Source organism: Bison bison, unplaced genomic scaffold (assembly GCF_000754665.1).
Source record: "Bison bison bison isolate TAMUID 2011002044 unplaced genomic scaffold, Bison_UMD1.0 scf7180017864224, whole genome shotgun sequence".
NCBI lineage: Eukaryota > Metazoa > Chordata > Mammalia > Artiodactyla > Bovidae > Bison > Bison bison.
In genome coordinates, this window is record NW_011494796.1 from 3535603 (window position 1) to 3559521 (window position 23919).

Here is a 23919-nt window from a genome sequence, read left to right on the forward strand (position 1 = left end):
TGCTCTAGCTGCCGGTCCGTCAGGTACTGCACGTCGTCACTCAGGCTGCGGTGCTGCTTCTCTGCTAGCACAGCCTCCTGGAGGCTCAAGTAGCTCCTGGGGATCTGGGGCGGGAGGGCAAGGCTGGGCCCCCAGGGCTTGGGGCCGCCCGCCCCCCTCCTGAAGACCCGGCGGGTGGGCTGTCTCTGCCACGGCCCCCCACCTCTAGAAACCGCTCACACAGGGGCCTCAGGGCCTGATCCACAGCGTGCACAGCAATGTGCCTCAGGGCAGGGGGGAGAGGGAGGTGCAGACCCCCTGACAGGCGGAGAGCCGGGCCCTTCTGGCTTCCAGGGGGTGAGGGGAACCCACCAGCCTCCTGCTTCCTGGGAATGAGGGGTACCCACTAGCTTCCTGGGAATGAGGCATACCCACCAGCTTCCCCGCTTCCTGGGGATGAGGGGAACCCACCAGCTTCCCCACTTCCAGGGGATGAGAGGTACTCACCAGCCTCCCTGCAAGTCGCTGACAGCCGATGGTGCTGCCCACGTCCTTCATGTTGCACGTGACCTGGAAAATGAGCTGCCGCAGCCCTTCCTGACCTTCCAAGCTCTTACAGGAGAGTTCGCTGTGGGTACAAAAACGAAGCGTGCACACTCACCAGACCCCCCTCTCTGATCAGCACGGCAGGGTCTCTGTTTTCCCAAAGGTTCCATCCCAAATACTGGCAAGTTGAGAAAGCTCATGACAGACAGACACAGAGACATACTGAGGCCTGACGCGGTGCAGGGCGCGGAGCTGGGGGACCATGGTGTGGCGCCTCAGTCTTTCCAGTGTGCCCATGTCACCCCTCCGCGGCACCCTTGCCCATCCCAGCCCTCAAGACCACTCGGACCCAACAGGCGGCCCAGGGCCATGCCTGGGGGCTGTTGTTGCTCAGAGACCAACAGTGTGCTGGGTGGTATGTGAGCTCCTGTCTGCTGGTGCCACTGGGGCCGCGCACACAGTGCTGAGTGAGGCGGTGGGGAGACCCAGACGGGAAGTTCAGACAGCGTCTCCAGGCCCTGCCCTGCAGGTCCTCGGGCAGCGCCTCATCTTGCTCAGGCTGAAGCTGCCACACTTCACCCTGGACGGGGCTCCAGAGGATCAAAGCCCCCCTTCGGGAGCCCTCTGTGGGCAGAGCAGCTGTCTCTGGAGAGACGGACAGCGAGGGGCAGGCAGCCACAGCCCCGAGAGGCTGGGTGCACAGGATGCCGTGGGACACTCACTGCAGGTGTTTACACGTGATGTCCGGGAAGCCGGTGGCCCTGGACCCAGAGGGCGAGCGGCAGAGGGCCAGCACGTAGGCGCGCAGAGTGGCGATCCTCTCCACGCGGAATTTGGTTTCAATTAAGTCCAGATGTGTTCCCACCACCAGCACCACAGCATTTGGGGCCTTGGCCTGCAAGAGAGAGTCTGGGCTGAGGATGGGAACAGTCCCCTGGGCGGTGGGTGTGTCAACCCCGGATGCCCACAACCCTTAGCCGGCGCCCCTGAACTCCTCTCTGTAAACTTCGAGGGCCTGCTGCATGCCGGGGGTGTGTGAGGGCCCTCGACTCTTCCCTGGGGTCTCTACCTCTGATTCCTTCAGACCGCACCCCACCTCCTGGCCCACATCAACTTTCCACTGCAGGAGGAGAGCCCTGTTCCCCTCCTGGGTCCAAGATGCGGGGCTCTTACACCGAAGGAAGCAGCAAAGGACAAGGGCACCATCAACCATGTAGCGGAGGAGGGACAGAAGGCTGCGTTTCACGGCGATCTGTGATCCTGGGGCCTCTGTGACAGTGCAGCTAAATGCACCCTGGGTCTCCCTACCTGTCTTCTGTGCCCCACCCCACCCCTGAGAAGTGCTCGGGCACCTGCAACGTCCTGAGGACTGAAGGCTGGAGGGCGGGGGCCCCCTCACCTCGATGTTGAGCAGCCAGAACTGAAGGCTGGCCACGGCCTCCTCCCCCAGAGCCAGGTTCCAGACCACCACGTACAGGGCCTTGTCCGTGAAGAAGCACTGGTTGACCGTGGCCATGCTGGCGGGGCCGCCGATGTCCCAGACGGTGAACTCCACAGACTCAACCTACTTGAGCAACAGGGCAGCGACCGGGAGACACTTTAGCAACCAGGGCATTAGCCAGTCCCTCTGAGAGAACTGATCCCTCAGCACGTCGCACATGGGGGTCTGGAAAAGGCGCAGCTGCAGAAAATCACCGCCCGCTCTACTGTGCGTCTCAGTGACCAGCCGTCTGAGGGACAGAAGGGGGTCCAGCAGCAGGGACAGAGGTGGGCTCTGGGGGGTTCTATCTCCTGCTGCGGGAGCAGTGGGGGATGGACGGCTGGCTCCCTAGGGCGGGGGCATCTGTGGAGCACAGGAAGGTGCTGTCTGTATCCGTCTGAGGTGCGGGAGGTGAGGGGACGCCTGTCAGAGGAGCCTGAGGCTTATGGCAGCAATCATAGCAAGACCGACGCTCTGTCTGAGCGCGGGCAAGGCCACGCAGACGCACCGGCCAGAGGGCGGTGGCACAGGGCCCTGACGGAGCACGCTAACAGGTCAGCTGCGGGGCTTCGGGGAAGGCTGTGTGAACGGAGGTTTCTGTATAGCGCTATGAGGTCAGAGTCTGGCCCGAGCTGCGCTTCTTGGTGGCAAAGAATCATTCCCACCATGATGCAGGTTGGCCTCCAAAACAGCGTGCTGACCGGCTTTTTCGGTAAAAAAGATGAAAATGGACAGCTGTTCTAAGCTGGCTTAAGGCCCGGCCACACAGAGAGTTATAGAACTGAGCATTCACAAGATCAGGTGGTTGTCCTTCACTGAAAAGGGTAGGCGGAAACGTGAATGATGGCAGAAAGGAAGTGGTGGGGGGCGGGGGGCGGTCACTCCTCAAACCTCAAGACAGCTATTTGCTGAAGAACAGCTGGAAAAAAGCGACACAGAATAACAGCTCAAAAAAGTAGGAGAGAATCCAGAGATTCTGGTTACTTTCAAAAACCTTTGGACATGCGTTACCTAGGTTCACTTCTGGGGTTTTCTTGGGAAGGGGGACGTGCTGGTGTTAATTATTCCGCTGTTCTGGCCCTAGTGGGAAGATCTCCACTCTTTAGAGAACTAGTTTCTGAGTCCATATCTACATTCACCCACCTCACTACAACTGACTCAGATTCATTCCTTTGTATGGGCTAAGTAATTGTCCATTGTGTATATGTGTCACAAGTTCTTTATCCATTCATCTGCTGACGGACATCTAGGTTGCATCCATGTCCTGGCTATTGTAAACAGTGCTGCAGTGAACTCTGGGGTATATGTATCTTTTTGAATGGTGGTTTCCTCAGGGTATAGGCCCAGTAGTGGGATTGCTGGGATGGGCTTCCCTCGTGGCTCAGCTGGTAAAGAATCCACCTGCAATGTGGAAGACCTGGGCTCGATCCCTGGGTTGGGAAGATCCCCTAGAGAAAGGAAAGTATTTTGGCCTGGAGAATTCCATGGACTGTATGGTCCATAGGGTCTCAAAGAGTTGGACACGACTTAGCGACCTTCGTTTTCACTTTTCATGGTAGTTTTATTGATAGATTTTTGGGGACTTTCCATAACACAAGGAGCCCAACTTGGTATTCTGTGTGACCTAGAGGGGTGGTGGAGGGAGGCTCAAGTGGGAGAGGAGATATATATATATATATATATATACACACACACACAAACACAGTTATGACTGATTGACATATGGCAGAAACCAAAACATTGTAAAGCAATTATCTTCCAATGAAAGAGATTTTTTAAGTTATAAAAAAATAGACATTCAGCTTAAATGCCTAATGACTCAAATTGGATTTCCTTGACTTGCGAAGTGATTTTGTATGAAAGACTCTGCAACAAAATTGGTTTCCAGGCCATGGGGAACATCACGCAGCCTCTGGCCTCAAGGCTGCTGAGTTTATTTTCCACAAATAAACTCCTTGTGTCTGTGTCTCTGTGTGGCCACGTGTATACCACAAACACAGCAACAGGTAAGGGAGGCATCACTGGCACATGCCCATCCCTTGGGCTGGGATAAAACAGGCTCCCTTCTCTGATTCAAGTGTAAGACAATTCTTGCTTTCATCTGTCTCATACTGAATGGAAAACAGGATGATTAACAGGTTCATTGAAGGACTCATTTAAAATAGGGCTTAGAAACTGGACTTTTCAGAACTTGGGGTGAAAGCGGGTGTCAAGGAGGACAGGGCCTTCGTTCCGGGGCTGCCTTCTCAGCCTTCCTGCTAGGGGTAGGTACTGGTGTGTCTCACTCCTATAGTGGTAGTTCATTCTCCACCATGGGGAAGGGCCCTGTCCCAGGCTGTCTGAATCACAGTCCTTGGGGTTAGAGCTGATGAGGCCTGGGCACTGTGATCTTTAAAAGCTCATCAAAGAAGTCTAACTGTCAGCCAGGCCTGGAACCACTGGCCTGGAACCTCAGCTCAGCTATAAGAGAAAAAATACAAGGACATTTAAGAGATGATTCACTGTCCTTGGCAGGAGCTGGTTTGAAACAGTACATGACGACTCTTGCAAATATCCTGGGACTCAGACACTGGGCAGAGAAAGTCCTGGGCTCTCTGGAGAGAAGGAAGCAGGGGCCCTGAGCGCACCCTCCCTCCCACAGGGACTCTGCACGCCAATCATCCTTGACCTTGGCTCTCGAGCCAGCCGGCCTCTGCAGCTCCCACTTGGTGGTCCTGATGGTGGCCTCGCTGTGTACCACCTGGGGGGCCCTCCCCGTCTGTAAGATCTCCAGGAGGGTGGACTTGCCCTGACGCGGCGGACCCACGATGATCATCTTCATCTGCTTGCACTTCTCTGCTTTCCGCAGCTGAGCACGCAGGTAAGACAGCATTGCTTTGGGGCCTGTGCAAAACCACAGCGGGGCAAAGGAGATGCTGCTGCTGACAGAGAGCAGGGAACACACTCACAGTTCTTGAGAAACAAAGTCCTGAATGAAGGAGCACCTTCTGTGTATTCTAATGGGATGAACTGAGAAGACTTTTGGGTCTATGGAGAGAAGGTGTGATACAATTCACCCCAAAAGTGAAATATAAAAGTCAGGGACCTAAAGACAGCATCCTAGTTCTGGAGAACTTGGCAGCATCTTCCCAAATGTGGGAGCTGGATGGAGGCTCCACGGGTCCCCAGGAGTGTCTACTCCAGGTCCTTAGCAGCTAGACTTGAGCATCTTTCCCTGGGAGGGGGAGCTTGTGATGCTGAGGAAGCCCTACCTTCTTTTCTGATCTCTGCAGGCACGTTGACGATATTCAGGTCTTCAATGTCCAACTGCCAGAGGTTCCCCAGCTGCCCCAGCTCAGGAGGGAGCTCTCGGAGGCTAGGATTGCTGAGGGCATAAACACACCATGGGAGCACACACATACCACAGGAGAACACACATACACACCATGGGAGAACACACACCACAGGAGAACACACACACACACCACGGGAGAACACGCACACACACCGCAGGAGAACACACGCACACACCGTGGGAGAACATGCGCACGCACCACGGGAGAACACACGCACACACCGCGGGAGAACACGCGCACACACACCGCAGGACAACACGCACACACACCGCAGGAGCACACGCACACAGCAGCCTGTCAGCCTCCAGGGCCTGTGGGGGCCACTGACAATCTGTACCCCAAACCAAATATCTTGGGCCCTGATTTCAAGTGTTTCATTTAAATACTAATTCCAAAGACTTTCCAAGTGTCACCAGTGGTAAAGAACCTGCCTGCCAATGCAGGAGATGCAAGAAACGCAGGTTCAATCCCTGGGTTGGGAAGATCCCCTGGAGCAGGAAAAGGCAAGCCACTCCAGTATTCTCGCCTAGAAAATTCCATGGACAGAGGAACCTGGCGGGCAACAGTCCATGGAGCTGCAAAGAATCAGACTGTGCAACTGAACACGCATGCTTTTCCAAAGCCTTTTCCCCTGGGAAGCCAGTGCTACAATGGCAGCTCTGTCTTCTGCAAATCCCCATGGGTTAGAACAGGGTCCCTCCCCCAACTTCCCCATCTCTTCAATTAATTACACTGTCATAAAGATGATCGCTACCTCTTTGAGACAAGGCAACGTAGCCTGAATTATTTTGCACACTGTCTGAATCCTTCAGCACTATTGGGCAGTAGGTACTCAGTGAATGAAAGGATGGATGATTGAGCCGCTCTTCCCATTACAAATGAGTAAAATAGCAAGGAAGACGTCCTTGCATAGCTACCCCTACCTCCCCCTCCCCTACCTCTTTGACTAAGTCGGGCTCTGAAAATCCAACTGCTGCTTCTTGGTATGTAGATAATGTCTCCCTGGCTCCCGTGTCCTTGGATGGTTCACACAAGGACATTCTGCTTCCTGGGCTGAAGGGCCGGTGCAGCGGCACTGGCTGTGTACTTACTTCCCCAAGTAGAGTTCTGATAAGCTCTTCAGTAGGCAAACTGAGGGCGGGACTGCATCCAGGTGGTTGTCGTTCAGACAGAGGACTTCCAAAGACTCACTTAGGAAGGCGGGAAATTCAAGTACACACGCTGCAAAGAAATGGCGAAGCAGACTGTACATTGGTAGAGAATTCTGGGCCATGACAGCATGGAGGCCAGGTGGGTGCATGCACTGGTATAACCTCTAGAGGGTATCTTGACAAATCTATCAGAATGAGGTGCTCATCTCACCGACCCAGGGATTCCAACTCTAGGAAACGGTCCTACGGACATCCTAGCATGTGTGGCAAAGATGTGAGAACAAGGACGCTCAGTGGCACAGTTTGCAGTAACAAAGGTAGAAGACAGCTTGTATGTCCACCCACAAGGAGTTGGTTAAATGAATAATGGGATTCTATACAATTATTACAAAGCACGGGGTGGGTCTACATGTATAGGTATGAAGAGATACACAAGAGATACTGGTAAATCAAAAAAGCAAGGTGTGGAAGCAGATATCTAGAAGCCTAAATTTGTGTACCATAAAAAGTGTACAGACATGTGAAAAAGCAGCCCCCCATGCACCTAGATATGTTACATGCATGTGTGCATGATTATGCACGCTATATGATGCTATGTGCATGTGTACACAACACACATGCCTACATGCTTACTTTTGTTACATGAAGTTATGTGCATGCACATGTTATATACATGCACACATATACCACACACACATTAATATGTATACATGTTACGTGTTATCACCATGTGTATATACACTACAAATACACACATTACATATGTGTTACAGTGCATGTCAGACACAAATGCAATTGCTACCACAGACACGTTAAGTTCCGTAGTTCTCTCTGGAGAAGATCACTGGTGTAACTGAGCAGGACCCTATGGGGCTTTCCCAGAATAGCCCACCCCAACCCCACGTCCTCTGCTCGCCTCTTGTCTGTCGAAAAACTGGGGCCTTCTAGGCTTCCCCAGCTCAAAAGAGTACTTTTCATCAGAGAAGTTGAGAAAGTACAGAAACAAAGGAAAACAGCCAAGCAAGCCAAAATAATAATAATTCATCCATTAAGCAAAGTCAAGGAGCTTTAGTTCCTCCTCAAGGGCTATAGAGAATATTCTGAGTCATGAATATTTCGAGCTGTTTTTCAGTCTGAGACCCCCGGCAGGTGGAAGCAGTTAACTGCGTGCTGTAGACAAGCACGTAGACCCCAGACTGGTCGGAACCACAAAGTGGATGCTGACTCCCGACCACCAATCAGTCAGGTGAATGTCCGTGAGCTGCTCCCACCCCCGCAATCCCCCTCCCTCGCCCTGTCTTTAGAAACCTTTCCCTGAGAACCTTTGGGGAGTTCAAGCCCATGAGCACTAGCTGCCTGGACAGCTTGCTTGCCTAGACAGGCACCTGCAAGAAACGCTGCACTTGCCTTCGCCACGACCCGGCGTCGCTACGTGGTCTTTGCTGGACACTGGTGAGTGGACCCGAGTTCGGTTTGGTAACACTGGAAGACTGACCATTCACTCCACACCCTTGGGTGCAGTTCAGAAATTCTGTTTACCGTATATTAATGCATTTATTACTTCTTCAATTGAAAAAAAGCCAGTTAACTGAAAAATAATAATGTGGACTTGGTTTTTATGCTTCCAAGGAACAAGTCAACTCTCTAGTACATTTAAGTGATTTCAGTAATTATGCTGGTTTTGACGATCCTATTAAAATTACAGCAAATTTGCTGTTTCTACCGCACCAGAGTGTATGAGTTGAGAAAGAACGTGGGGAAAGCTTGGAAACTGATAGGAATCAGAGGGTCGGATTGCAACAGAATCTCTGAAGCGCCTTCTCCTCTCTCCTGAGGCAGGGAGATTGGGGGCAGGTGAGCACCCCCTTGAGGGTCCCTTTCAGCTCAAATTCAAGATAAAACAACTGCCTCAAAGCCCTCTCAGCCAGGTCTCAGCCAGGTCTCTGCCAGACACACAAGATAGAGAAGCTGGAATTCTTTTGTGGGGCTGAAACGATGCCTCTGCCCTGGATCACAGCTCCTCCCTTAACTCTGGCTTTTCTCCACACATGTAGACGCAGTCTCAATGGTAACAGGGTAACCTGGCATCAGAGAATGTTCTGGGAGAGACGATAACAGAATACTGATATTGGCGCCTGGATAGTTTGCCCAGCTAATACCACATGAATGGGATTCAACACAGTGGCCCCTACAGAAATAAATATACAACAGACTCTTAAGGACAGCTTTGTTCTTAATCCTTGTTCTATAAGAAAAATGTTCAAAAAGTGTTGATTTTTTTTAAATGAACAAGAATGATCAACTTCACCCTGCCCTAATTTGCATGAAAAAAAAAAAAATCAAGAAAGACCCACTTTCTTCCCAGAGAACACGTTCTAAACACATGGCCTCTGTAGTTTCCATATTTAGTTTCACCTTGGTGTTTAAGAAGCCTCTTTAAGAAACAGACAGATGGAATAGGGACTTGTCCTCTAAACAGAGACAACACCTGTCACAGACCTCTTGGCCCAGAATGGAAACTCTGAAAACCGGGCTGGGCAGAGAGCACAGCTCGAGGTATTTATGAACTGTAATTACTTATTCAAACGTTATTTATGACTCAACTGGTCTGAATTTTACTGCAAAAATGGCCATCCAAATTATTTTTGGACAAGACCACTGCGCCAAAGTGACTACTTGAATGTACATAAATCTACTTGGAGTTTTCTATCCATCTTCAAACAAGTAAAGATGATGCCTTACCCCAGGTCAACAGCCCGAGAGAACAACCCTCCTAGGAAAAGCATCTCTCCCTTTCTCCCAGGCACGGGCCTCAACTCTCCAGATAAAATCACAAAATCACAGGGCTCTTGTTGCGTGCGGACAGCACAGCGCCCCCACCCCTGCGAGGGAGCCTCCCAAGGGCTGGGTCCTCCCCAGCTCCAGCCACGCCCCTCCTGGCCACCGCAGGGCCACTTTCCAGGGCATGGTGCGTGTTTCTGCCTCGCTGGGCCCCGTGTGCCTCTGGTCTTGCACTCTGGTGGTTTCATGAAAAAGCGGCTGGTCCCCGGGGAGTGCTGGTCCCCCTCCTGAGGCGCCGGCACGGTCTGCCTTTCTGGACTAGAGACACCCTCCTAGTCCACTCCAACCCCCGAGGCTTGGCCTGCCTCAGTGGGAGTGCAGCTGAGGTCCACCAGCAGCCCTTCTCCTGCCTGTCAGCCTGTTTGGGTTCCATGAGACAAAAAATGCTTGCTTTTCCTTCCTTCCAAGTGAAATCCTCAGGTCTGGACTCAATTTCCAAAGTCCTAAGGCTCTTTGTTTTGAAAAGGATCAGTTATGAAATTCCAAATTGCATTTCCCTAGTAGCGAGGTTCGAGGCCTTTCTGTTTCTTCCTGGGCCATCTGGACTTCCTTTCCTGTGAACTGTTTATATCCATTGCCCAGTTTCTGCCTATTGGGTTGACTTTAAAAAAAAAGTCAATTTGTAAGCCGTCTTTGTATATTAGGGACTTAAGCCAGTTTATGTTGCAACAATTTTTGTTGCAAATATTTCCTCTTGGTCTGTTTGCATTATGACTTTGCTTACGATGCCTTTTATTGAACAAAGTTTTCCCATTTTTTTACAATGCTAAAGATTTTGCTTTTTAAAAAATTACTCTTGGATTTCCATCTGCCTACACTCAAATTATATATTTATGCTCTTAAATGTTATTTTCTTTTTTCTTTTATGCTTCAAGCTGCATGGAGCTTATCTCCATCTGCATGGAGATATTTGTAACTGATGTAAGGTGGGCACCTCATGCTGTGTTTTCCCTTGTTTCAGCTGGACAAGCAGTTATATCAGCACTATTTATTAAAACAATAAAACATTCTTTTGCCCACTGAATTGAAATGCCACTTGTGTCATACTAAATTTCTATTTTTGGACTCTTCTCTGTTTCACTATGATACATTCTTTTTTCAATCATATATAATCAGCAAAAAAGGGCAACAGGTAGGTGGACTGTTTAGTTCACCTCCTGTAAATGTGTCTTGGCCTCTGTGGCATTCTTATTCCCACCTGACACCACCTACACTTAAAAAGCAGTTGTCAAGATAGATCAATCAAGCTGAAGAAAAAAGTTACATTACGCCTAAAATAACCTAAATATTGGTTCCATTGGATAGTATCCACAGGGATATATCTGTGAGTGTTGACAGCTTTAGAACTCCTGACTTTCAGATTAAAAAAGAGGGCTGGTGACTGAACGAGAGGGACAGTCCACACCTCTCGCTGTACCCTACAGAAATCAAGAACTAAAAGAACTATTTTCCTAGAAACGTTCTCTGCTGAACTGGCCTTGTCATGTGGCCAGTCCCAACCCTCTAGAAAAGGTTCTGTTTCTGATGAGTCTGGAGGAAGACCTCGAGCTCCTCTAGAGCCTCAGTGTAGCTAGGACAGCCTGCAGGACCCAGGACCGTGGTGTTTCCACGGGCGCCTCACAGGAAGCCGTGGTGTGGAGGCAGGACAGCAATGCCCCCAGGCCCAGGGCCGACATTCACGGCGCTGGCCTGGCTCTCCCGCTCAGCAGCCCCTGCCCACATCAGTTACCCCTGTGCTCAGACTGAATCGGGTCCCTCACATCCGTGAGTGGGGGCCCTGACCCCCAGCGCAATGGCATTAGGAGACGAAGTCTTTGGAAGGTGACCAAGTTTAGATGAGCTCATGAGGGTGGCCCCACAATGGTGTTACTGTCCTTATAAGAAGAGACATCGGTGGGCTCTCTCTGCCATAGGAGGACAGAGCAAGAAGGCAGCTGTCTGTAGGCCAGAAAGAGAGCCTTCACCAGAAACTCACTGTGCACCCTGACCTTGGACTTCCAGCCTCCAAAACCGAGAGAAAATCTATTTCCGTTGGTTAAGCCACCCAGTCAGTGGTGCTGTGCTATGGAAGCCTGAATTAAAGACACTCCGGAGGCTCAGTTTCCTCATTGGCAAGATGGAAAGTCACAACCCACGTCATGCTGTGATGGTTACAGAGAGACTGACACATGCAAGGTATCTAAGGCAGTTCTCACACAGCAGGCCATCCACACACAGGAGCTGCTAGACTTACTGGGCTGCAAACAGGAAAGCGGGGTGTGGGACACAGATTGGCCATCTGGGTGACACGAGCCACGGGCACAGTCAGGAGCCCGGATCAAGCACAGGCGTCTCTGGCATTCCACCGGGCACTGCAGGCGAGAGCCCACTGGAGCCGTCTCCCTGCAGGGCTCCCCCCAGCCCTCTCACCTCCCGGCGGCAACACACACACCTGCCTCCGTCCCCGAACGCTGGCGGCCTCTGGTGGTGAAAAAGGAAATGCGCTTTGTTTTAAGGACGTCTTCATTTCTGTAGAGGGAGAAACATCCAGGTTTGAGGAAAGCATGGCAAAGACATTTCTTCTTGGGCTGTGACTATGCAATGGCACACAGAAAGAAGGGAGAAAATACCCCCAGAAGGGTGCTGGGGCCCCTGCAGCCGATGTGCAAGCGTGGACAGCCACTGTCTGCTAACTGCACCAGCTGTGCTCACAAGTCTTTTGGGGAAAAAAAAAAAAAAGCAGAGAAGATAACGTAATGCCAGCAGGACTGGTGGTTTCCACTCCTGAGCTTTTCCGTCTCAGGCAGGGCAAGCCTGGCAGGAAGGCCCGCTCCAGGGGCTGCTGCTTTTCTCTGCACTGGGGGAGCTCTCTCAGAGGGGTGAGTCCCACTGAGATGCCGCAGCGGTGGCCCTCAGCCAGTGAACTAAGGAAGCTGGGCTTCCTAAGGAGACCTTGGAGGGTACGTTTTATTCAGTCTACACATACTGGCTAGTGACTGGCAAAAACTTTTGAACAGAAGGACAACTGAGGCTGATACAGGGAGAGTCTCCAGGAGTCTTTAAATATTGGCAACTGTAGGGTACTGTGCTGGGCTGAATGGTGTCCCGCCCATTCTCATGTTGAAGTCCTAACCCCCAGCATCTGAGAATGTGAAGTATTTGGAGACACGGCCTTTAAGTAGGTTGTCCAGTTAAGATGAGGTCGTGAACGTGGGCCTGGATCCAGTCTGCCTGGTGTCCTTACAAGAAGAGGCGATCAGGACACAGACAGCACGGGGGAGACTGCGTCGACACAGGGTCCGCTGTCTGTGTGCCGAGGAGAGGCCCCGGGAGACACCAGCCCTGCTGCTACCTCCCTCTCAGGCTTCCAGCTTCTGGAACTGGGGGAGGATCCACGCCTATTGTTTCAGCTGCCTGGTCAACAGACTTTGTCATGGCCGTTCAGCGAGCCCGCAGGGATGCCATCCCACGGGTCTGTGACTGGGCTCACACACACATCTGAGAGCTCACCGGGGACAGAGACCCCTGCTTACTTGCCAAAGTGATTTCTGGAGAGATCCAGGGTTTTGAGCTGTCTGCAGGTCCACTTCTCTTGAGGTGGGAGTGCCACCAGCTGGTTTCCCTGTAACTTCAAGAACATGAGGGCCTACGGCAGAGGGAGAGAGGGCAAAGGTCATGTCAGACACCACAGGGGTGGAGGAACAGAAGGGAAACCAAACGGCTATAACCATTCACTCTCACAGGGATTCCAACAGTGAGGGGCCTCACAGAGTCTTCAGACTCCTGACATCATAGCAGAAAGGGCAAATGGGACAGTTAATAGATCCTTCCCTTCAGATCAAGGTGAGGCAATTATTCCAGAATGAAAGGAATGAATTGACACTTCTTAAGAGTGACGATTACTTGTGGACCCATCCTGGGTATAGCAGAAGAGTCTGAGGCCCTAGAGGCCACAGTGCCAGGGCAGGAAGGGTGGGCAGAGCATGATGGCTCCCTGGGCTGGCCCAGGTGACACCCTGGACAGGGGTCGGGTAGCGGCAGCAACACTGAGGGTGACCCGCTCGGGTCACGGAACCTCTGCCAGCTTGACACGGACTCCTCTGGGGTGATGGAGAGTTCCCCACCCAGGCCTGGCTCTGCGCACCAAGTGGTGACTAGGACTCATGCTCTGCTTTCAGAGGTTCCCACTGGGCACCAAGTGGTGACTAGGACCCATGCTGCGCTTTCAGAGGTTCCCACCGGAGCAGGAAAAGCAGACAGGTCTGGGAACAGCCCTGCTGGGACACACACAGCCAGGGCTCTGGCACAGGGCATTTCCTGAGTTCACGCCCAGCAATTCCAGTTCTTCCGCTTCCGGGCAGGGAGCAGGGACGCGACGGCAGTGCCGCCGGAGCCTTGTGCGCCAACGGGCCTGGCGGGCCCACTCGTGCACTGGGAAGGAACAAAGCCACAGAAGGTCCAAGGGGCTGCTGGGCTGTGCTTACTGTCAACATTAAAGAAAATCCTGGAAATAAAAACCCACCATCCCACTTCCTCCCAGAGCTGCTGTCATTTTGCACATTTCCTCTCAATCTTTGCACACAACCGTGCGTGATCTTGACGGTTAAACTTTTCTTTCAACTTATTTTTTCTTTGTCTCAAAAGCTCTGAAGAAGTACAAAGAACTGCAACATGGAGTGGTTTTCTTACAAAAGCTGAAAATGAGAAATAAGGTGCTATTACTTGACTCACATCAAGCTGGAAAAGTCCCAGGGGAACTTCTTTCAGTGCGTTTTCTGAGAAGTCCACATCCTTCAAGTGGTTCTTCCAAAACACAGCCATTTTGTCTGGTAGAGACTCCAGGGCATTTTTGGATGCTTTGCAACATTTCTAGGAGTATGACAATAAAGAGAATTAATCAGCTTTTTAAAGGCAGGGGTTTCTATGAGAAAGACTTTCCAAATTTAATGTTAAAAATAAGACCATTACAAAAACCTCTGTAATAAATACAATTCAGCTAATTAAGAGGCTACAGACTATTCCTGGGCTTCCCTAGTGGCTCAGCGGTAAAGAACCCACTCCAATATTCTTGCCAGAAAGTCTTCATGGACAGAGGAGCCTGGTGGGCTACAGTTGATGGGGTCAAAAAGAGTCAGACTCGACTGAAGCGACTGATCACACACGCATGCAGACTCTCCTTGCCCTGTTTTCCTGTCCTTGCTCCAAGGAACGGGTGGGAAAGGTTTCCTGGGGAGACCAAGGTGGCTCGTGGTCTTCTCCCTTCCCCCAGGACACCTGGCCCATTGTCCTTGAAAATAACGGGACGATTCAGGACAGTGTTCTGCAGAGGAGCCTACACCCCACACGCATATATATTTAAACTAGAAATATTAATGTTAGGAATGGAGAATTTCCATATTTTCTGTTAAAAATAACAGCAAGAAAACACAAATATACTTTATGCTGTCCCATCTGTTTTAACAAGCAAACTTGCCAAGAAACAAAACCACCATTTGAAGGGGAGTGCTATGCATGCAGACTACGCCTTCTCTCCTTCATTCTTATTTTATGGTTGTCCTAAGGAATGGCCTCGCGTTTTTGGATAGAACTCGACCCGGGCCATCCCATTTGCAGGCTGTAGCTGTGGAAAGTCTCGTAGGTGCTATGGTGCCGATCTCAAACCCAAAGCCGGAGGGGCTGGCTCTCAGGTGAGTTACCTGCCTGAGACCCTCAGCTGCTAGATGCTGAGTGACAGACACGCTCATCTATAACATGGGACAACTCTGCACACCGAGGGGAGGAGCAGGGTGCACCCTCAGCGCTGTGGGACTGACCGCTTCCTTCACGGTTTCTGGCAAGTTACTAACCAAAGGGCAAGCCCAGGCATCTGGAAACGCCTTCAGGTTATTTCTGGAGACGTTTAGACAACTGAGCGATTTGAAAGAATGGAGGAAAAGTGCAGGGAGTTCTGTCAGTTTGTTGTCAGAAACATCGAGCTCCTGTAGCTTCCGTAAACCAATCCAGTTCGTGGCTAGGAGAAAATAAGAGGGATGAATTAGTAAAAAATATATCCCAATCAAGAAGAAAATGTCAAAGTATATCAGGTTACTGATGATGAAACATACCACTCTCTTCTTCAAACAATTTTTCCAAATAGTTTTTTGAAGCCGTCAGTTTTTGAAGTTTTGAGAGATGCAGGAATCCTGGTGGGAGGTGGGACAACTTGTTGCTAGAAATGTCAATTTCAAGTAGCCTATAGTTGGGAAAGAAGGAAGTCAAGGCATCGGAAGCAAGCCGTGGCTGCGTATTTCTCTGTAAACACGTGTCTTCTCCTGGCACAAGGATAAGGAAGCATGGAAACACCAACGTGACTTTTGTTAATTGTGTTGCTGTCACTATGTTGAGTGTAGAAAGAAGACCAGAGCTCTTTGGTCGGCCCGGGTCTCACGCACCAGCAGGGATGTAACCTTTTTCACGTATGTGATAACAGAACAAGCTGGTGTCCTGAAGCTACTGCAAGTCCAGAGAGCCGTGCTTTGTAACCTTTGGACTCTCGGGTCTGCCCCACTTAAGGACCCCCCACTCCATGGCACTTGTTTAATTTTTTGTATGGGGCTTCTTTCTCAAGAGTTACTGCTGACCCTATGCTCTTATCAACATTCTTTTCCTCACTTCACTTAGAGCCTTAGCTTTTGAAATCAGCTCACATCCCATATGGAACGAGGGCTTATAGGCATGATCATCAGTACATCAGGGAAGGGAAGGTCCTTCCCCTCCCCGTGCAGCCTCAGCAGGGGGCTTGGGTGTCTTCCCAAGGCCTCCCAGAAAAAGAGACAGGAGCTGCCCACACTGTCAGACCATGGCCAGAGTTCTGTGCAGTTAACTGCTTCTTGGAGGCCCTGCTCACTTTCCTTGGGAGGTAGGCCAAAAGCCGGGGTGTCTGGGCCCCATTGCTTCCACCAGCCCCCTTCCTCTGATGCCTGCCTGCAAGGACCAAGACTGGGCATTGTGGGCTGGCAGGCCTGCATAGCTGCAAAGAGCAGTGGACACGTGGGTCAGACAAACCACCCTGTCAGAACTCTCTGTGTTCACGTGGACAGCAGGCCGGGACCTTGTGCCCAAGAGCTTGCTAAAGGCACAGACAACTTCCTTCTCTCATTTTAGCTGAAAATCTGTTTTCCAAAGCACCAGCTACAATCAGGGAGCACGCCTGCAGGAAGCAGACGCTGCAGGCAGAGGGTGTGGGGGCAGCCAGGCTCACAGGGCGAGGGCCCCCCACTGGGGCCGCGGGGCAGGAGCCCACCTGGAACAGATGATTTCATCTGATGACTGCACGCTGGGCAGCTCCCCCAGGTGGTTGTCTGAGAGGTTCAGCTTCCGGAGGTTGATGAGGCCCCAGGGGACGACTGAGGGGAGGGACGCCAGGCAGTTGGCAGAAAGATCCAGCTCTGTGATCTGGCAGGAGATGTCGATGAGCCAGTCCAGATCCACCCAGGGCAGCTTGAGGTGGGACCACTTCACACGCAGAGCCTGGGTGTTGGAGAAATGGGCAAAGCACACGCCAGTGATAAACCCAGGGCTCACGCAGACTTGGAATAAAGCAATGGTTTATCCAAGTGTGAGTCTGTCTGCTCGTCTCAGCAGAGTCCTGAGAGATCGGGAGCACTGGGAGCACACTGTCACTTGGGGGCACCTGTATCCTCGAGGGGATCTCTGCAGACACAGCAACGTGCTCTCCAGACACGAGAGGGAGCACGTGGGCTTCGCGTCACCTCTGAGAGGGCTGATCACAGCCGGGCGGGACACACAGCAGGAATGGCCCCTGCTTTGTGCAGAAGAGGCCACCCCAACTTGGAGGACCCTCCCCAGCCTGCAGAAGAAGGCGGAGACCCAAACCTGCGTCTTCTCCCTTCAGGGCACTCTTGCCCGTGATTAGGGCAAGAAGCGCCTGCACGTGCTCACACCCTGTGGGGTGCTTTGTGGATGCACCGCTTCCAGAGTGAGCCACAACACACAGGCAACGGCCAGACCACATGCGAAAAGAAGACTTTGACCCACAACCTGCAGCCTACCTGCAACCACAGCCTACCAGGACACTAATAACCCCTCATCTAAACTGGAAGGAGGGACAAAGCCAGAGAAGCGGTTACTTCTCAGTCGAGTCCCGGAGGTTTGGGGCCAACCGTTACAGAAGTTACCCTGTAACTTCCTGGACTGTTACTAGGCGTTGTAGTGAATCAGGGGTGGGGCCTGGCATTTGGCATTTCCTTCAAGCTCCCAGGTGATGCCAGAGCTGCTGGTCTAAGGAACATACTCTGGGAAGGAAGAGACTGAACTTGACCTAGAGTTCGACTCATTCTATTTAAAGAAATAAAATATAAATTATATGATCCTTTCTTTCAGGTGAGGAAGGTTCTCTAGCCCTAGGCTAAGACAACTGCTTTGACTAATTAGGGAAAGTCAAACATGCTCCCCCAACCAGTTATGAAGGATGCCCCCTTCTAGATCACCACCTCCAGCTTGCCCACCCAACAGCCTCCAGACAGGGCACACCCGACGGCTTGCCCTTGTCCGTGATAAAGCCTCTCCACTCCTCTGACAAAAGGCGAGCGACAGTGGCTGACTCGCTGTCGAAAGCGCTGAATAAATCTCCTTTGCTTTTCTCATTTGGTTGGGTCAGAAAGGCCAGCAGCTTGCTGGCACATGGTGGTAAGTGGGATCTGGTGAAGTGTTCATGAGCAGGGCTTTGCTCTTCTTGATCATCCAAGAATGTGGTTTCTGGGGAAAGGAAATTGGCTCTTTTGGCTAGTTTCTCTAAAGCAGCTGGAAATCCATATCAGAAAATTGGAGAAACAAGAATTAGTGCTTCACTAAAGGGAAAATGTTGCAACTGGGAAAGATACCAATAACGTGAGGTAAGTTCACTTTTAAAATTGGCAGCAGTAGACTCCCTTATCTGGTCACAAGGTGGCGTGTGCGCCTCGTCTTTGTCTCCTTGGCTAACTTGCCAGGACTGGAAAGGCTGGGTCGGCTGTGCTTTCTCAAAGCTCTGGGTTTTGAACCAAGGAGATGGGGGCTCTGTCTCTGCCTGCCTGTCTCTCTCCATTCACCTGGATGGAGAGAGGTGGTGGTACACTGGATTTCAGGTCAACAGAATGGAGTTTTAGTCTCAGTTTTATTTTAGACAAGTCAAGCTTGAGCTGTAGGCCTGTTTTTATTATCATTATTGTTTCCCCCATAATTATTTATCTTGAAAACTTTCAAAACTGCAGAAAGGTTTAACCAGTTCAATGCATATCCATTCATATGCACTTCATCTAGATTCACCAACTGTTAATACGTTGCCACATTTCTTTTTCTTCTTTCTTCCCTCCACACAAACACACACTTCTCATTTTTTGCTGAGTCATCTGAAAGTAACCATGGCACTTCATTCACACCAACGTTATCTCGGAAGAAATGAAATCAGTACAACATTATCAAATCCATACTCCATGTTCAAATATTCCAGAAATGTCTTTTATAACTATTCTGCATCTTGATCCAGGATCTCATCAAAAATCACACGCTGCATTTAGTTGTCACGTCTCATTACTTTTCTTGAACCTAGAAGAATCCTCATGACTTTTGCTGTCCTTTTAAACTTTGACACTGTAAGTTTTCAAGTCATTCTAGTTGTTTTGTAGAATATCCCATAATCTGAATTTTGTTTCCTAATGTTTAGATTCAAGTGAAACATTTTTGGCAAGAATCTCAATGTTCATTCCTACTAACTGAACTCCACAAGAGGGCACCTGATGCCATGTTATTTCACTAATGGTGATGCCAAGTCTGATCCTTTGGTTAAGGGATCTGTCCTTTGTAATGCCACATTTTGTGTGTGTGCGTGTGTGAGCATGCTCAGTCATTTCTGACTCTTTGGGACCCCATGGACTGGAGCCCGCCAGGCTCCTCTGTCCATTGAATTTCCAGGGCAAGAATACTGGAGGGGGTTGCCATTTCCTCCTCCAGGGGATCTTCCCAACCCAGGGATCGACTGCAAGTCTCTTGCATCTCCTCCACTGGCAGGCAGACTCTTTACCTCTGTGCCACAAAGTCACACTGTACTCTTTGTGATTAGTGATCTGAGAGGGTGATATTCGGAGACTAGTGAATGCTTTCTGTTCCTACATCAGTTCATCTTGTGGTTTTAGCATCCATTGTTGATCCAAGGTGTCCAGATCGCAGTCTGACTTTCTCTACTCTGCATGGCCCTGTATGTCCATTCAGGTCACCTGAACTGATACGGCAGTCAAACGCAAAGTGAAAAAGAGACTGGGTTTGCTTTTAAATAACAAACCTTAGGTGTCAATTGAAAGTTTTATAAATAAAACTTTGGAAGGGCCATCAAAAATAAATAAAACAACAGGCAAAATTGACATGAACCAATTACGACACAAATCAATCAGACATCCTTGGGGAACCAGCTGAGACTTTGTGTCCCGATGATGGCAACCTCCCTCCTGCATCTCCTGTGTCAGCCTCTCTGATCCTGGAGCTGCAGCCTAGAACTGCACAAGGAGCAGGGACTCTGCCTCAGGGACTCGAGCCCTGTGTTTGCCTAACTCACCCCATGTGGGGCCTTGTGCAAGCTGAGTGGGGGTGAGCACTTTTTCAGGCACTGTCGGGCTCAACTCCCTTTTAAGGAAATCGCCTGTGGATTCCGTGCTGCGCTAAGTCAGCCCAAGGGTCTTCTCCATCTCCTCTGCCCCAGGAGGCAGTGTGGCCTTCCAGAAGCTGGACTGCAGGCATCTCCAGTGCTAGGCCTCATGTAACCACCTCTGAAGCTCAGCACTGTGCCTAGCGTGCAGCAGGCACTCAAGAAATGTTTGTGTGCTGAAAAGAGTCAAGCCACTGAGACCAACAATCCATCTACTACCGCCTCTAGCCGTATCCACCACTCTAAACTATCAAGGTCTGCTCAAACCCCACAGCCTCCCCCACTGCAGTCTGTCTGCAGAGAACACCTCAACTCCTGCCCCGGACAGCCCTGCACCTCCACAGTCTGCCCCAAACACTCCCCAAATTTCTGGCCCACTGTTTCTCCCAAGACCTCTGCCCACCCTCTGGGTTCCTTTTGGCAGATGGCTTGTGGGGTTAATAATTTGTTCTCGGTAGAAGGTAAAAGAAATCGGGGAATGGGCCAACTCCTAGAACTGAGGATTCAAGACTAAAGGAAAACTTTCAACTAAAGCCCAGAAACTCAGTTCAGTTTAGTTCAGTTGGTCAGGTGTCCATTGAGCATGTGGTAGTTTGACCCTGGGTTAAACAACCAAACAGTCGGTCCAACTCTTTGCAATCCCATGGACTGCAGCACACCAGGCTTCCCTGTCCATCACGAACTCCTGGAGCTTACTCAAACTCATGTCCATTGAGTTCGTGATGCCATCCAACAGTCTCATCCTCTGTCATCCCCTTCTCCTCCTGCCTTCAATCTTGCCCAGCATCAGGGTGTTTTCCAATGAGTCAGTTCTTTGCATCAAGTGGCCAAAGTATTGGAGTTTCAGCTTTAGCATCAGTCCTTCCAAAAAATATTCAGGTCTGATTTCCTTTGGGATGGACTGGTTGAATCTCTTTGCTGTCCATGGGACTCTCAAGAGTCTTTTCCAACACCACATTTCAAAAGCATCAATTCTTCGGTGCTCAGCTTTCTTTATAGTCCAACTCTCACATCCATACACGACTACTGAAGAAACCATAGCTTTGAATAGACGGACCTTTGTCAACAAAGTAATGTGTCTGCTTCGTATTATGGTGTATAGGTTGGTCATAGCTTTTCTTTCAAGGAGTAAGCGTCTTTTAATTTCACGGCTGCAATCACCATCTGCAGTGATTTTGGAGCCCCAAAAAATAAAGTCTCTCATTGTTTCCATTATTTCCCCATCTATTTGCCATGAAGTGATGGGACCAGATGCCATGATCTTCGTTTTTTGAATGTTGAGTTTTAAGTCAGCTTTTCACTCTCCTCTTTCACTTTCATTAAGAGGCTCTTTAGTCTTTGCTTTCTGCCATAAGGGTGGTGTCATCTGCACATCTGAGGTTATTGATATTTCTCCCGGCAATCTTGATTACAGCTTGTGCTTCTTCCAGTCCAGTGTTTCTCATGATGTACTCTGCATATAAGTCAAATAAGCAGAGTGACAATATACAGCCTTGACGTACTCCTTTCCCAATTTGGAACCAGGCTGTTGTTCCATGTCCGGTTCTAACTGTTGCTTATTGACCTTCATACAGATTTCTTAGGAGGCAGATAAGATGGTCTGGTATTCCCATCTCTTGAAGACTTTTTCACAGTTTGTTGTGATCCACACAGTCAAAGGCTGTGGCATAGTCAATAAAGCAGAAGTAGGTGTTTTTTCCAGAACTCTTGCTTTTTTGATGATCCAACAGATGTTGGCAATTTGATCTCTGGTTCCTCTGCCTTTTCTAAATCCAGCTTGAACATGTGGAAGTTCATGGTTCACATACTTTTGAAGCCTCGCTTGAGAATTTTAGGCATTACTTTGCTAGCATGTGAGTTGAGTGCAGTTGTGTGGTAATTTGAGCATTCTTTGGCATTGCCTTTTTTTGGGATTGGAATGAAAACTGACCTTTTCCAGTCCTGTGGCCACTGCTGAGTTTTCCAAATTTGCTGGCATATTGAGTGCAGCACTTTCACAGCATCATCTTTTAGAATTTGAAATAGCTCAACTGGAATTCTCTCACCTCTACTATCTTTGTTCATAGTGATGCTTCCTAAGGCCCACTTTGCTTTGCATTCCAGGCTGTCTGGCTCTAGGTGAGTGGTCACACCATCATGATTATCTGGGTCATGAAGATCTTTTTTGTGTAGTTCTTCTGTGTATTCTTGGCACCAGAAACTACCTGTTCATAAATGAACCACAGGATTCAGAAAGTGAACCCAACACTAGAATTCATAGAAAGGTTGTGGGGCCAAGGGATCATGGCCTTGCTGTCAGTAACCAACTGACCAACCTGCCAAAGGGCCACCAAGGTTCTTTGGAGCTGTTGGAAGCACCAGGATGGTGGGCCTGGAGCCAAGAGAGTCTTGCACAAGTTTACAGGAGAGAGAGGTCGCTTTTGATCCTGGGTTTCACAGGGTTACTCAGGGACCCCAGATTTTGCAGGCAGTCTGGCCTCTGCCTTTGCACTCTGTCCTGCCACCACGACAAAGGGGACAGGGTGCTCCCTGGTCTGTTTTCTTTCTCCTGGAGTTCAGAGCCCTCATCCTTTGAGTCATTTAAAGCCTCCTGAACCTGCAAGTCCTTCAGCGAGGGTCTGTGTTATGGCCCCCAGTTAGGCAACAAGGATGCCATCCTGCCTCACAGTCAGCACTTACTTGAGCACTGCCAAGTGCAGGCCAGCCTGCCAGGCACTGTGGCTCTGGATGCTGCAGATGGAACCAAGGCCCAGGGAGTTTATGGCTCAAAGGAAGAGCTGTGTGTACTGACCATGCATCTGGACATCCTAACTCACCAGTTTCTTGGTTTTCATGGACTAAGAGCATATGATGTTAACCACAAAGCCAGGAACGAACACCCGCGGGGAAGCCTCTCTGCTTCTTTGGAGGCATTATTTATCAGAAGTAAATCATCAATAAGAAGTGAGTGGCTGTGTGTGGCACTCAGTAACCTGGACATGAGGAAGGGGAGGAAGCAGATCCTCCCAGTTCCTAAAATTGAGCTTTTTCTAGGTCTAATGCCCACCACAGTTTCTGCAGGGTTGAAATCTGAAACTCAAGCTCAAGCCCTGAGAGAAGCAGTAAAAAGCAGAAGTCTGAAAACATGATGACACGGACACATTCAGAATTCAGACATGCTTGTGAAAAGACTTCTGGGCTGGATGGTGGTTGGAAAAACATGTAAGGTTTCTACCTGGTCTTGGATTAGTCTGAGAACTTTCACCTTCAAAAGTTACTTTCCTTTTGGTGCACAAACATTACAGGGTGTACAAGTATTTCCAAAGCAGCAGTGAGGAAGAAGGAAGGAAAAAGGATGCATAGAAACCTAGCTGGGCAGCCCTCATTACTTATTTGTGTTTAGTGCAGGCAGGACCACAATAAACCAGGTTCTGAGGGAGACAACCTAGCAAATGTATCATTAAACCCATGCACGCTGAACTGCAAAGTCAAAGATAGCTGGCTGTAGAGATCCCAAAATTCAACAGCACCATGGTTAAGGCCACATCACCCTGGAAGAAGCAGACAGACAAAGTGCTATGTTTGTTCTTAAGCATGAGTCCTTTCAATTCTGGACCTAAGTAAAGGAAATACTGATCTCCCAGAAGGCAATGTAGGTGACTTAAGAAACTTGTTTTCCAAGGCCGTGATGGTAACTATGACCAGTTTAAGGAAGACCAGGACACTAGGCTCAGTACAGACAGTGATGTTTGGGAGGACCTCTGCATAAGAAGGTCTTGTCCTGTGATGGAAGCTGTGGTCCAGGAAGGCAATTGCCTGCCTTTGCACACTGCTGCCTGAAGCTTCCATAGATAAATGTCACAGAGATTGAGTCCAAGACTGAGAGCATGCCTTCTTTCATGCTTTTATGTTGGCGCAACCCTTATGGTTGAAGAATATAATGGTTTATGA

At 50.0% G+C, this 23919-nt stretch overlaps 1 protein-coding gene across 1 annotated transcript in view; it reads right to left on the minus strand.

The window, feature by feature from the left end:
- The window catches only part of LRRK1 (leucine-rich repeat kinase 1), a 130627-nt gene that overhangs the window by 32161 nt on the left and 74547 nt on the right, over positions 1-23919 (minus strand). Inside the window, 13 exon segments of the mRNA XM_010845812.1 lie at positions 2-104; positions 487-607; positions 1248-1420; positions 1925-2089; positions 4674-4888; positions 5257-5369; positions 6432-6561; positions 11764-11840; positions 12845-12957; positions 14043-14180; positions 15158-15321; positions 15416-15543; positions 16594-16820. Coding sequence (XP_010844114.1) covers positions 2-104; positions 487-607; positions 1248-1420; positions 1925-2089; positions 4674-4888; positions 5257-5369; positions 6432-6561; positions 11764-11840; positions 12845-12957; positions 14043-14180; positions 15158-15321; positions 15416-15543; positions 16594-16820 — 1867 coding nt within the window.